Consider the following 15,926-nt stretch of genomic DNA (forward strand, 5'->3'; position numbering starts at 1 on the left):
TACTTAACGGGATTATCCTCTCCGCAATAGAGCTATAGCTACTAACTAAAGGATCAAATTTGAACTGGATAAGATTACGGTGCCTGTCACATCGTCGAAAAGATTAACAGATCCTTTTCCCTTTTTCTTTCTTCGCTACTTTTTACCGTATTGTGCCGCGCGAGATGGGCGCGATGTTGAAGAGTCAAATCGAGGTCCCGAAGGTTCAAGTGCTAATTTACTCAGCTTTTCCTCAAGGCAGAGTTTGCCGATCTTATCATCCCCAGGGTACAGGGTATACACCGTACTGGCTTTTGGCAAACGCGACAAATCCCGGTCTGAGCGGCACTTGATTCGTGAGGTTTTAACAGGGATTTCGAGGATTAAGATCGTCTATCCGCAACGCGAAGGGGAGACAAACGATCTTCCGCGGAAGTGGCTCATTCGGTTCAAAATCGTCTTTTCTCAACCTTGTCTCGGCCCTGAATGATGAAACCGACTTCGTACGCGGTTATTTCTTTTTTTTTTTTTTATCTCGACACGCAATCGGGCCACATTGTGCGGACGTCGACAAAGCTCAGCCGACAGAAGAGTCAATTTCTGAACGAAGTAGCGTTCCAACTCACCACGTGACTAGCTGGGGACTTGGCGATGGATTGTAGCTGCGGATAAAGCTGTCCGGCCGCCGCCGGAGTCATGTCGGTCAGCATCTCGACGACGTTGACGAATCGTTGTTGATTATTTCTTTTTTTTTTTCAAGAAGCACTCGACGAACTTAAGGGTCGTGACTCGAAAGTCCTTGCGGGTATTAACCGAGCTTCGGGCGAGCCCCGTGAGTGTAACTCAAGGAAAACGAATCACAGATCGAGAAAGTAATTATTATCCTGCACGTGACACTGGCTGTAAGGTACTTCCGAAAATCGGTCAGTCGTACGGTACGCGGTCACCCTGCGGACGTGACAGCCGACGACAGCGGTGCGGGCCAGGTAGATTTTACTCGCGATAAAAATTCCGGACAACATGGGAACCGGTTGCGCGTGTGGTTCCCGTTCTTAGCCCCGTGACAGACTGGCGACCAGCTCAGGATCGGGTTCGGGCCGCGGCAGAGAAATGGGGGAAATCCCAGGCGCCCCGACTCTGCCCCCGACCTCCATCCCTCTCTACGTCGACAAGAAAAGAGGCCGTTCCCTCGGGGGCGGGGCACCCGCGGATCGGTTACCGCCTTCTGTCGCCCCTCGCCGCCCCCAGAACGAGCCGCTCTTTAACTTTCCCCCACCGATCGAGGGACCGCGATGCGCGCGCAGCGCCGCGACTCCTGGAGGGAGACACGCGCGCTCTTCCCCGCGGCGTGTCACGCTTATCGTCACCGGAGCTCGAACGCGCGTCGATGGGTTCGACTCATGCTCCGCGGTTCACCGCCCGGGGAGACGGGCTCTGGATTTGGTCCCCTTTTCGACCCGACCAATGGAGGACAAAATGACGGAGGTCGCGTGGCGAACCGGCGTGACGCGGATTGGACCATTTTCCGTCGCAACGTTGCCGCGGATCCCTTTCTCGAGTTCCTCGCATTTCGCACTCCGAGGATCGCGTGATTCATTGTGAAGTCATCAACGTTCATGTTGGCAGCCAATAAAAGACCACGGGAATCACTTGCCCAGGGTAGTTTCGAGACGTGTTATTTGTTAAGTTATACGAGCGCGCACCGAACGACCCAAAGAACACCGGTGATCGAACTTGCGGTGTTGCAAGAGAAAACCAGTTGCAGGTATAATTGGCACTGCAGCAGTTGCAACCGTTATCCTTAGCTTTTTGCCTTCCGCGCTCATACTTCTGTGTGCCATTCGCTCCGAGCTGCGCCGACCAATTCAGTAGTCGGTCAGAGATTCACGCTTGGAAGTGTACCGTGCGCCAGCTGCTCGCTGCTACTGGGAACGCTCGTACGCAAATGAAAGGAAAAACCATTCGAAGGCAAAATTTTTTCGATCTCTTTACAGGTTTGTTACACTCGCACGACCTCGAGTCTGTTTTCAATGAAACGTATCCGTGGTTATATGCGATAGAAGTAATTCTTCGTTAAAATCGGCATCTGGTATAGATGAAAGAATCGAAACCGATCGCATAACTCGTCGAACGTGACCAACCACCGGTGTAATTTCGTACGCGTAGGTATTCGTGCGGGGCGTGATATTAATTGTAGAGATTGACACACCGTAATCGATCCGAAGGTGAAAAACGTGTTACGATTGTGAGTGATCGACGCGTCGTATCTCTACCTACCACTCATAAGCTCGTATAACGCATTGAGACAGTCTTCGAGGCACACGCCAAGGTATATTCCTCTTGAGGAGCTGTATAATACAGTACAAATTACAATACAACTTGCGGAGTTAATGCTAGCCTACATAGTACGTGTAATATACTTGCATACCTACTGCCTGGCTACCGCAACCACATACCGACTATCCACACCTGTGCGTAAAAAGTTTTACGATAATATCAACACTTTTTATGTGGTACAATTTACAAATTAGCCAAGGATTGACGTGACCGGTACTTAACACCGGACTCAGTCGAGTTACTTCGGTGTTGAACGACGCGTCGAGCATTGCCTTCAACCGTGCCTTCGATCTTCGTACAGCTTTCTCACTATACATTCACTGCAGGTTGACACCACGCTGTTTTCATCCTTTATATACTCACACAGCCATCGAGAGATTGTCAATTGCACTTATGAATCTCTCCAGCGCACTTTGTCGGAAGAAATTCTTACGAGTCAAGCGCTTGCCGTAGCTTATATTCTCGAGGCTTTGTGTAACTTTTACCTAAAAAGATCGTTAAAGCGATTGTTAGACCACGAGATTAATCGCACGAAATTCTTCGTCCTCGCGGGTGATATTTTCTTGTGTTAAAATATTGCGAAATTCAGATGACTCTGGTTTTTTACTCAGGTACGTCACTTCTTCCTACTCGAGTCACGAATTCGGAGATTTTGCGTCGAGGTGACTGGGTCGCTGCTCAAAGGAAGGGCGTTTAAAAACGGTTACGTATTAATTATGTATGCCCGAATAGATTACAACAATTTCGATAGAACGTTCAGGTATGCGATACCTTTTATGAAAATCTGAACCAGCTATCGTACGAGACCTTACACACGCGTCCAGCCGCTCCTATCATGCATCTACGGCGATGGCTGTGTGTAAGGGTATAATGTCAGCCAAATAGCGGACCGTTCCCACAACGTCCTAGACTTCTAATGTGATTTTAATCGGGGAGTTTGAATTTCAAATCCTGTATCGGCTTGAACGTACCGAACGAAGTATAATACACTCGATGTAGTAGAATAGAGAGGACGTCAATTACCTGTCCTAGGTCAATAGCGTAGTGTTGCAGGTTATACATCTCCGTTACACCGATAACAATTCGTCTAATTTGTCATTTCCTGCTCTCTCCTTTCCTCCTAAAGCTCGGGTTATCTTCTCTTTAATATCAATCGAATCGTTGTCAATTTTTCGCCCACGGCTTAGTTCGTTTCGGGATTACCGATATCGGTGCGATAATTTCACGCCTCGTAATCGCCTTTCTTATTCACTTCATGACGGGTGATTACGGTTTTAGATATTTTTTTTTCCTTCCTTCCTCATCTCTTTAATTATTTTTTCTTTATACTTTCCGCGATTTTTTCGCACGCATCACTTAACTCTCCGCTGCACTTTCTCACGATTTCGTACAGCCTACGCTGCTGGACGCTCTATGGACTTTACGGTCGGCGCTGCATTAGCTCCTAATTTCCCCATAATGGGAGGACACAGAGGCGCCAACCCGGCCAGACCAGACCGCCACCTAATCGCAGATCATTCATGACCGTGTAGCTGCAGCAGCCACGAAACTTCGTCCTGTCTGAGAAGATGAAAGGAGAACGGATCTCCGTGGTTTTCGCATATTCACACAACGCGTACCGTGCATAAATTATTAACCCACCTCGTGACAGCGATCTCGTATTTTCGTCAAGAGGCTGGCTGGACAAGAAAATATTGCAATCGCATTGAAAAAAGTGGGTCTGCAACTTGTTCCCAACAATTTTTCCCAGTTTCAATAACAATTTTGTTCTGTACTAAAATTCATGTTGCTCCAATTGCTTGTAGTGAAAATTTTCCAGTTATCACATGTAATTAAACACTTTAAGCAAGTTAGGGAAGTACTTTTCCGAGCCCTCAAATTCCTCCCCTTTGATCTGGTATTTTTCGAGAATGAGCTCGAAGTGCGAAGTGCAAGACGAATTGGCCTAGTAACTCGATAGTATTCACTCGCGATACCTCGCCGACGATGATGCGAACATCGCGTGTTGCCCTGGACAAAAGGTCCGTGATACCTACACTCCCCACGGTTAGTCGTACAGCTCGGAAGAAGATCATCTATCGCGTTGCCCGTGGAGATACGCTGAAGAAATAAAAAGTTGGAATACAGGAAAGAAGATTTCGATTCAACCCAACTAAAATCGCGAAATGAACGCTGAGAAAATCTTATTGCGCCGTCCGTGTCTGTTAGATTTATGGACAATTTTTGTTTCACTTGAAAAATTCTCCTCCGACCCTTCGAACGGCGATTTTCTCAATACGGTCCTGCGCTCTGTGCGAATTAGTACGAGTAGACGAACACGCGGGGAAGTTTGTCTAAGCCTGGGCGTATCACGCCTCCCCTACGTCACGCGAAGCGCTAACAATATACGGACAAGCTATCGAAAGGCTTTGTGGTGTTTTATGAAAAGGGAAGTGGATCCATCAGGGTCGAACACACACCTCGGACCAGAACCTACCCTTCCTTCCTTCCTTCCTTCCTTCCTTCCTTCTCTCCATTTTCCCTTTCTCCCTAGTCTGCCCCAATTGTAAGGGTAAATAAAAATTACTTTGTCTGATTTATTGCGACGTTTTACGTAAACCGGATCGCAGATGCGTTCTCGTTCGGGGTTCTTTGTATTATTCTCCAGTGCTTCTGTTCGCTCAAAAATATTCATGCCAAGGCGGTGGATGTAAGCGCCGCGTCAAAACTGCAGTAACGCATCGTGACTCGCGAGTAAACAGAGGTTTCTTTATTTTCACGCGGGACTACAAGAGAAGTCAGTCAATTAGGAGTAAAAATCTATACTTATCGACTTCCGATCGAATCGACTCTTCCCGATTGATTGGCAGACGCGTGGGCTTCCTCGGGGTTAAAATAGAAATGAAAATGGGTTCGCGGCTACGGAGGCGGGCTTAATAATAACAGGGCGGCCTTGTCCCGGCAAAGTTCAGACTCAAGGATCCATCGCTTGCCTTTTGGCTTTCGCCTTTTGCCATGTGGCCATCGAGCGAAAGATGCTGATGGACTAATAATTACCCGGACCTCGCTACGCTGATGAGCCAAACCGTACACACGTATATGTCTTTCCCTGTATGCAAGCTTTTTCGCCCCGGTGCAAGCTCGTTCAAGCTCGGTTCTCTTCCCCCGAACCAGCAGCCCTTAATACACCCTCGATTCTTTGTCTCGTGACAAGTTGTTTAAATTAATATACAAATATATTGCGCAAGTTGAGATATTCGTCACTTGCCTATAGACGTTTCGAAGAAAACTGTTTTCGGTTCTTCGATTTGAATTGATGCATCTTTTGTTCGCAACAAAGACGATTGAGAGCAGATAGAATAAATTTTCATCACTTTTTCAAACTTTTCTATTTTCGCAATGCTTCCAAATTATTTAGCGAAAGGGGTTGAACATTGTTTTTTACTCGCAATCAGAACCAGCACGAAAATATTTACACTCCTCCAACTTGTGGCCGCTAAGTGACATATCTAGGTGCGTATTTTCATCCCAGATACGATCCGCGGCACTAAAAGTGAAGCTCGTAAATTTTCGCGAAACGAGCAAAATACGTTTCGTATAATAAGGTTGATTTATGCGAGCCGCGTTATTCAAAGGGTTGTATACAATGCTCGCACGGTTTCCCGCAAGTAGGTGTACCGTTCACCATAAGATCTCAGCCTCGCGCAGCTCTGAGACCCGCGACTGCAGCATGCCGTGCACTTTTCCATGTACGTGTAACACACCTCGATATATTCCAACGTCGTTATACAGGCTATAGTTGCAGACGCTAGACAAGCGGCGCAGAAAACGGCCGATGTTATGATTGCAGTTCTCGCCTCCATAAATCCATCCAAATCCCGGCACATGCCGACAACGAAGGGTTAGCCTTACACCACAGATCCACCCACCCTTCAACTCCGATGCGCACTTACATCTTCGGCCTCGAAAAAATCCAAACAGCCTGAGATGATCGAAATTTTTACGGAAATTATCCTGTTTGATATTACAAATATATGTAGATAAGTTTTTACTACTTTGGTACATCACTTTTTGCACCTGATTTTTTACACGAGATTATTCAAAGGGCGTGAACAGTGCTTAAAAAGAAATATTTCTTATTCTACAGGATGATACAAATTGAGTAGTTTTCCAATTCTTTGAAGACGGCAATTTAATGCTGCACGGTTCAAAGATCACGAGAAAGATATTTTTCGACTTTGCTAATTGCTGCTTCACGTTTGATTTTTTTTTTTTTTTTTTTATTTAAGCTAGACTGCAAAATAATGATCATTTTCTGACAAATAATTAGTACGAAGATAAAATAAATACAGACATCAATCCAGGCTTACGGTCGTAAGTTTACCGGTTGTCTGCACGAGCTATAAGTATAATTACTGATAATGGTGATAATAACAGCATGCAGGCAGTAAGAGGTTTGTAACGATAATAATTAAACGTACCTATACTAGGTACATTATATCTTACACGTGTCAGATAGTCGGGTATTTGTTGCGCCTCAATCGTTCGAGATCAAAAAGTACAGTGTTCAGAACGTAATGAGCGAAGTTGGTATTTTTTAAAATAATTATCGCATAAAGTTTTACTCACATTCGTTATTGTCATTCAAGACTGCAGTTATGAACTTGGGCAGTGGTTGAAATCATTGTAACTTCGAGAGTGCGAATATACCGGGTATTCCGTATATATGCGTGCGCGTATAAAGTGACGTGAATCGTGTAATTTATTTATGTAACGTACGGCACTTATATACGCGTCGAACGATTACAAAGATTTACGAGGCCGTGCGACCGTCTCTGAATTAAACAGCTTTATTAAAATATTCCAATGCCGTCGAGGACGTGAACAAATTATGGGAGGATCGCGTTACTCAATGAGTTTAAAAGTCGTGTGAATTTATGGTATAAGTATTGCAATCGATTTTTAATTCACGGTGGTACGTGAATACAAAAGACTAAAAAAAAAAAAACAAAGAAAACTTTCAAACGAGGTAAATTTTCCGAAACTTTCACCGGGCCAAAATCTGTCGCAAAGATGTAAAGGTAAAGTGGTTGTGCATTGGTTTGCGTATTTTACACTGTTTTCAAGCCTGCAGGGAATAATAGATTGATTTTTCAAATAATCATTTTTAATGAACCGTAATATAGCGATGCAGATGTTTTCGTGCAAGTTGAGATTGCAAAATGACGTGCAAACTAAGAGACGCCTTTCTCCGCCCCCTGGCAATGCGGTAATCACTATAATTACGTATGGAGCCCTTGTATTAATATCCTCAAGCTATAAACCTATTCCCATATAATATAGTTGTGCGCATGTATTCGCACGGGCTTACACCTTCGCACTTACATTATACGTGGAGGTATTCAAAATTTACTCCTTTTCTCTCTTGAAACCACCAACAAGTGACTCAATTCATTTATTTTTATTTTACCGCAATCATTTTTTGACCGTCGTACAGAATGAAATTTTTTTGTTTTTTTTTGCCTTTAAATACCTTTAGCTACCAAGGATCGCCTCACGGATTTTGCAAAATACGTCTAAACGAGGTTCGCGCGTGTCGAGCGTTGAGAGGCCGTGGAAATTGATCGATAAGTGCGTTGGGGGAAATTCGATTGGCAGGTCCAATTCGAATATGGGAATAAATTTGATTTCTGCAAGTAAAATTGGCGGTGCGTGCGATGATTTGAACTCGTCGAATATCGCGCGTATATTGAACGGTGACTCTCTAGGTGGTAGGAGATGACCAATTAGCGGGGGTGGAACCGATCCGCCCAGGACGCCGTCGCCCGGGGTCTTATTCTGTCAATCGGTGGATCAGACGCATCGACGGTTGAACGTTTAATTATTTTTCAATCCAACTTCACCCCCGCCTTAACATAATAACGCAAGCTCCGCGACCCTTGATTTGAAAATTCATACCGAGGATGCAGCGCGGTCATCGTTGGAAAAAAAAAATATCTGCATCCTTCGAGACGGTTGCTTCCACATTTTCAATGCCCTAATCACTAATGTATTGCAATGGCGATGAAAATACCTCGAGGAATTCCGTGTCAGTTGCTGGATGGTGATTCTGCTGGGGTAGGTTTGGAGTCATTATTACCGCTCCTTGAGGGTGAGCTGGCTGAGGGTATTGGTAGGCGCAGTTCATCGTAAAGTTGCGATGATTATTTTCAGTCGAAAGCCTTCAGCGGAAACCTCTCCTCGTCGCGTACGACAATTCGACGAGAACCGTCGCTAGGGAAACACCCTGCAGCAGTTGTCCACCCCGTATGTAGAGTTTCGCTATTTAATTTCACCCTTCACACGTGCGAGACGTCAATATGTACTTTAAAACGTCGATGGCTGGTATGGACACTTCGGAAAATTACCACATACACGAGTTGGCTGTTTGATTATACGGGAATTTTTTATTGAGTTACATTTTCAAGATTGTCAAATCCCGCGGCTATCGGTCGACTTGTTGAGCAAGAATTCAGATGCAAGAAATTCTCATTCGCGTCATAAAGGTAATGCTGGTATTTACCGGATCAGTACTCCCAGCTTGTGTTACCGAACGAGCCGATAAACTTAGTTTGTAATGCGGGAGAAACTGAATTTTGTCTTTTTAACAAACATTTCTTGCCGACCGTTTTCTTCAAGTGACTTGGATGCTCTTTAATTCTTCATTTTCCACCTTCGACGTAGGTTTCGACCGTCACAATAGGTATAACGTTCCGAAAGGTCGTTTCACGTATATCGTTCAATAAGAGATAATCACAGTAATTTAAGAGCACCACGAGTAATGGAGGCGGAAGAGGAGGAGAGGAGTAGGACGACGACGAGGAGAAGGAGGAAGTGGAGGAGGAGAAGAAAGGGGGGAGAGCAGCACACCGCGGCGATGAATGACAACGACGAGAAGAACGGTAACAAGAAGAAGAACACCGATAATCGAGCTTGACACGATAGGACACGGGAGGAGGAAGAATCGGGAGCGTGCGTCTCTGGGTCGGCAACAATTATAACTGAGCTTTTTGGTCCCTTGTAAGGGGCACGACTCGCGGGAGGCGGATCTTCCTCTCTCCTCTATCCTTCTCTCTTTCTCCCTCTTCCTTCTTCATCTCTTTCGCCCTTCTCTCTCTCTCTCTCTCCCTCTCCCTCTCCCTCTCTCTTTCTCCCGACGTGCAACGCACGCGTGTGTCGCACCCGCCTCGTCGTACCTACGCGGTATGCATGTTGCCATCGAAGAAGGTGTTGCTGGTGGGGTTCGCCATCCCGCCCTCGCCCTCGCCTTTACCTTCGCCTTCTTGATATCCCCCTCGCTCGCCTCTCGAGGAAAACCCTTCGCGTTCCCCCCTCGAGCCTTCTCCTCGGTACAACCCCAACCACGACCCGCCGGTGACTCTCGGCTCGACCAATTAAAACCCATGGGGATCACGTGGCACACCCACGGTCATGCGATCTTTTACGTTTTTCCGTACACACATCGTTCCTCGGCTCAGCCCCGGTTATTTCGTTTCTCCTTTTTACTCCTCTCTCTTTCTCTTTCTCTCTCTCTCTCTCTCTCTGCGTCTTGGTACAACGGATCGCTTGCGCAAGACGCCCGCCTCTCTTACACGTTAACGGGGTTGCGGGCTTTTCAATCAGCCCCAATGTAGGATTACTTACACACTGGAAACCCTAGACTTTTAGAACCGTAATCAAACCGCGGTGATCAAAAAAGCTCTGGTATTTACGCCCTGGGGGGCTGGCGTGTCTTTTCAAAAGTCGAATACTATTTTCAAGCAATTTTCAAATCAGAACTAAGAAGCATAGCGATCGTTTTGCCAATACGTTCGATAGAATATTAAGTCTCATTTCAGGAAACCGCAAATAGTTGATAACAGAACGTAATGAACTATCCGAAATTAAATTTTTAATCATCTGCAGGAAAAAGTAAATCACCAATAATATTATAGTTGATAAAATATCAGTAAAAGTAGAACCATACGTTGAGCCTGTATCGCGAAATTCGATCAGCTTGTAGGTACGCATATGGCGTTAAAAAGCAAAAAGCTCTGATACAATGGAACGAGCAGGAGGTATTGCGAGACATGCAATCTATGGGAGCGTTGGGAACCGTATCGAATAAATTATTCTAATATACGACATTTAGTCGCGCATACCGTAGATACCTATGCGACACTATCGGAATTCCTGGAGGAACGCGAAACTTTCTACATACGCCGACACGATCTTAACATTAAAGATTTCGATAGGTCAACGAATCTTGAGGCTATGCGCATATTCTTCGAACGATCGATAGGACGCCTTGGTGAAATTTTTCATCCCATGTATATCATCGTACCGCGAATTCAGACAGAGATATAATATACAAGCTTCGCGTACCGTACTTGGTGCTTCGATGCCACGTCGTAACCTGTACTTGATGGGATTTGACGTGGGCAGCTATATAATATGCGACGTCTCGAGTTGAGATTTTCAGGCCTTGAGTTATGCGAGGCATAACCACGCTGGAAAAAAACTCGGTACACGTTCGTCTCCGACAATCTGACTGAGAAAAAAAAGCAGTGAGATGAAAAAGGAGAAGAAACATGTGCTAGAAAAATACCACAGGGCGTTGGTGAAACAGGTACGCGTGTAATTACACGCGTGAACCCGTCGTGTCATACGCGCGGTGCAAATTCAGGGTGACGTGCTTTGCATGATGATACTTGATTGTGAGTGGAACGGTTTTTACATCGCGTAACTGAGGAATATTTTTTGCAGAATCATTAGCCATACGATAAATCAACTTAGTCAGGTGTGACGCTGTGTATCGTGAATAATTCAAATAATTGTATCATAATGCAATGTATTCAATGGATCGACGGTGAGTGGCCGCTTTGTTTTTCGAAAGTCATTGCCGTATTATAAATAATATAACCAAGCGTTGAATTTCAGTGAAACAATACTCGCGAATTTCGCAATAGGTTTCATTCGTTTGTCCGAATGTTTGAATGAGGCTACGATAAACGTTTCCAAATATCTCTAAAAGCCATTGCAAAGGTTTAAAACGAAATGTAACTATATAAAGCTACTCGCAAGTTACCGGATTCGTAATTCTCTCACTTGGAAATGACAAACGTATGACACGTAAATTTCAACTGCCAGAATATTGAGAGGATCAAAAGTGCTTGATATTCGTCGAAGCACCAAGAACCGACAACAGAAAGTTAGAAATCACGGCATTTGATCGGCAACGATCACACGAAAACGGCAGTTTATTCAAATCCGGCGATCATGTCATATCATAGATGACGTTTTGAGGGTACAATTTGGATCAGCGTGCAACAGGTCGTCGAGTCGCGTATATGTGTAAGCATGTGATGATGAATACGTAAAATTCGTGACGATATACTGGCGGAATTGGTACGTCGGTACGAAGCATCGTCGGTGCATATAATGCGTGTCTATGACGTAGACGGTACATGCACGCATACACGTGATGCATTTGTGCGTTGGTTGAATTGGCTCGACGGGTGAATGGGTGCCCCTCGCATGAATGGAAATTTATTCTCAATATTGTACCCGAGCACCGCGAGTATAGCAGTGTACCTCGTTCTTGGTTTGCTCGGCGTGTAATTCGATACAGTGGGAACCCCGCAGTCTTCATTCATCCCGAGGACCGATATGTGTTGAGGAAGGACCGAAAGGATTGGTCCGCGACGACGCTGGGTGCTCCAAATTCGAAATCGCGTCTCGCCTTTGGGTGGTGAGCGGCTTCTTGTAGAGAAAAAGAGGACGATGGTTTTTAAGGATGGAGTTACGTTGAGTGCGAGCTCAACCGACTTAAGCTAAGCTTAATACAGGTATGTTTTATCCCCGGACGTTTCGACACCGGTTTATTAAACGCAAGCTGTGTAACAGCGACGGGGAAACGCTATTATCTAATTTAAATCGTGATACAACATCTGGGATGACGAAAGCTTGCAGCAAAAAGAAGTCGCGAAGCTGCGTTCTGCCGGAGATTTATAAACTCCACCACGTCACAGTTTCATCAGGGCGGTAAACGCCTCTCGGCAAAAGATCTATGTAATTAGAAGAGCGAAGGCACGCCGAGTTGGAAATCTGATTAAACGCGGCGCTGGATGAAAAATGTGTCGATCGGCCACCATAGCACACCCACGTGCACGAGGAATAAGCGAAGACGCGAGGCGTCCGATGGTCGTTACGTGGTGGCTTCAGCCACGTGGGCATCGACGTTAACGCCGAGGGTTAACGAGGTGCATGTTGTTCTAATCATATTTTAATGGGCTGCCAGGTTGTCTGATAAGCGAATTAACAGGATCGCTAGGATATAAAACTTGTACACGTGTATACGTGTGTATGTATGTATTATAAGGTATAACCTCGGCTTGTAACCGTATCTGCAGGCAATTAGCCACCCAGCTGATACTCTTGTGAATTAGTGAGCTAGTTCACGGTGGTATATGAGGTATAGATTGATGCATCCGGCCAGGTGGAGGTAGAATTTTTCCAGAAATTAACAAAGGTACACATCGCGGTTAGCGGAGATTAATGGAGTGCAGCAAAGCTGAGGCACAACGGACAAAAAACGAGGACACATCGATACCGGAGTGCGGCGTTGTGTAGTTTCAACAGCGAGAGATCGTTTCTAGCGGTGAAAAATTGTGCCGGCTATGAAGAGAAGCGAAAGATGAAGAAGAGGAGTAGCAGCAGAAGAAGAAGAAGAAGAAGAAGAAGAAGAAGAACTGTGCGCCGGTTGAAGCTGCCAGAGGATCAGACGAAACGGACGGGCGAAGCTTCCAAGCACAGACAGACGCACTCTGTTATTATATCTCGCTAAGTTTTGAACGCGTTTGAGGATACGTTCTGCGCTCTGTCCGTGAAGAGAAAGAATGATAGCCTCCCCCCACGCAGCCTGCAATTAAAAGAGAAATATTCCCAGGGAGGAAGAAGATCGCCGCGCTCTTCATCTCCGTACGGAGTGTAACGGATCATTTCGCTCTGTATAACCGATCGACGGAGGCTCCTTTGCGACCGAAATGACGAGTCCTCGCAAGTCGTGCGACTCGATCGATGAAGTCGTTTACCGATTCTCGGACGATCGTTCGTCCGCTGCGGAGCAACGCGGATCCGGTCAAGATCCCTCCGGAGCCAATCGAGGCATGGAAATGATCCGAAATCGAATCTTCCGTGGGATAGGCAGAGTTTAAAGTGCAGGTTAGCGGTGGCAAACCGACAATTAAAGCACGCATCGGGGCAGCCGAGGCCAAGGGATGGCTGCAACGGTGGCAGTGGCTTCGCCTGCATTTACGGGTTACGCGGGCGTTGTAATCACAATGATTCGGACTTGAGGGTGGTCATCATCTCGTCACTACGTCACCCGCGGCCAGGAACACGGACGTTGGTTATTCGCACGCACACCATCCGACACACCGGCACGGTCGGAAAGGGAAACGATGCTTTATGGACTTATCAATCATTTGGTAGCCGCACGGTTTCGGGCACCGTTTCACCCCGGCCGGCCGCCACGTGTGCCGCAGTATGTGGGTAATTGTTACAGATGCAGCCTGTTATTAGCAGCGATTAAAACATTCCTGCGGGCGCAGCCGCGCATGTGGTGATAACGATTCCTCCTCTTCTTTCGACCGTTCTCCGCTTTTGTTGTATTATACATCTCCGATCCTCCTTTTGTTTCGACCATTGTCAAGATTTATCGTATCTACGTTCGCGCCTCGCCTCAGGCATTCGAATCACACAGCGATATTTCAGTGTCGGTACAGCGTACGGTACGCACGCTCTTTATTTATACCTACGTACCGGATCTTTGTACCAGATCGTGTGCCACGTGAGTACTTATCCGCCGTTCCTGGTGCCGGAATTTAATCGTCGTCGGATCTTACATTCACTTTACGTGTGGCTTTGAGGAACGGTTCACGATTGGTAAAAGTATCATCGTGAGTTCGTCAAATTCATGGGACGTATATTTACTCTCATAAACTTCGGTGTCACCAGCTTGCGCAAAACTTTGCGTGCTCGAACCAATATCTGGAAGAATTCCTGCTCCACAATTAGCGACTAACGTTTCGGTAGTTTCAACTCTCCTCAACCAAATAATTTCATTCTCAGATTTGCAACGGTAATATAGAATCTTCAGATTCTATACTCCGTCATGAATATCATTGTGCCGCAGCTGAAAATGATTCTGACCTCAAACAAATCTTTCAATCCTGAATTTGGTGCATTTTTTTTCTAGTACGTCGAACAAAATTTTGTTCGTTTGGAGATATCACAGTTTTATTCAGAACTGCCCAGTCCTTTATGTTCGGATAGACTACTTTAGGGTGTCAATGATTCATTCAACTGTTGACTAGATTAAAGTATCGTGAAATTTTTCCTCCAGCTAATTGCTTCCGCGCAAAACGCATGAGCCAAAGAAGCGGTTAAATTCTGTGATACCGAAGCGCCGGTCGAAACGTAACGCATGAAAAATCCACCGGTCAGTCTGGTACCAATATGGCGTCCCATTCGAGGAGTTTGCCGTGTGTGAAAGTACGTGCGCACGTCTTAACGAAGTGGTATGAGTCAAAGGTGAAATATGCCTGGTTCGTGCAGCTCGATGGTAGGAGTTGGCGATGGAGGGTCAAGAGGATAAGAACCTCGGCGTTAGAGGGGGGAGAAAACACCGTAAAACACAGAGCGTGGGTGTGAAATAAAATGGAGGGCGATCGCGGAGGGCGAAAAGTGGCATTATAACGTCTAAAATAACCGTTTCGCGAGTCATAAATCAGCGTGCTTATGCTCACGGTGTCCGCGTTTCGCTGACCCTTGGCATCAACGTCACGCTTGCAAGTGTCGCGTACTTCCGGCCGCGTTCTGCGCGAAAGTCCCAAGTCTCGTTATCCTCTCTCGTCCATCTACGGGTGCTTCTCTTTCCCTCGGCACAGACGATATGTGGGCACTGCGTAGCGAGGCCGGCGCCGCGGCGTACAAATGTAGGTACGTAGGTACGTGTAGGTACCAACATTCGGTAAGGGACGTATTTTCTATACGGGAGAACCCGTGGCGGGGCGGAGGGGCTCGAACCCAGTAATTAAATAGCTGAACCCTGCAATTAGGGCCACTAAATCGTGGCGGGCCCCCTGGACCCGGACCGGCGAAGGGCCCGCCAGACACAAAAAACAACGTCAAAGCATTGCTCAACTCAAAACTCGTATGGCGCACAGCGCGCGCGCCTCATACCCTGTCGCGGGGGTGGCTTTCGGATATGTGGGAACCAGCCGTGGACTCTACCCACTCTCTCGCTCTCTCTCACTTTTCAGCTAGAAACCTAATCTCCTCGGACCAGCCCCGGAATAATGGGCAATATCTCAAAATTTCAAAGCTCAAATGACTCCGCGTCAAAATAGTTAACCACTATGCGTTTCCGACGATCAATATAAATGAGTATTTGATTATCCGGCGTTGCATCGCCACGGATTCTCATGGGTTCTCACTACTCGAGAAATGGGCTGTGAAACTCGTGGAGATAATTTCTGAACCACGGATTGTCAGACGATTAATCTAAGCTTCGAATTACCAAAAATTGATTTCGTAATAAAATTACGATC

The 15,926-nt window shown here is 46.1% G+C and overlaps 1 protein-coding gene across 2 annotated transcripts in view; it reads right to left on the reverse strand.

Annotated features, from left to right (window-relative positions):
• Positions 1–15,926, reverse strand: part of Sp1 (transcription factor Sp8) — an 89,046-nt gene that overhangs the window by 17,961 nt on the left and 55,159 nt on the right. Inside the window, exon 1 of one of the 2 annotated variants that reach the window (XM_046609834.2) lies at positions 606–1,073. The exons of the other annotated variant lie outside the window; for it this stretch is intronic. Coding sequence (XP_046465790.1) covers positions 606–689 — 84 coding nt within the window. The 5' untranslated portion in view covers positions 690–1,073. Of the gene's footprint in view, positions 1–605; positions 1,074–15,926 lie in introns of those variants that run through there. 2 annotated transcript variants of the gene reach the window in all.

Source organism: Neodiprion pinetum, chromosome 2, assembly GCF_021155775.2.
Source record: "Neodiprion pinetum isolate iyNeoPine1 chromosome 2, iyNeoPine1.2, whole genome shotgun sequence".
NCBI lineage: Eukaryota > Metazoa > Arthropoda > Insecta > Hymenoptera > Diprionidae > Neodiprion > Neodiprion pinetum.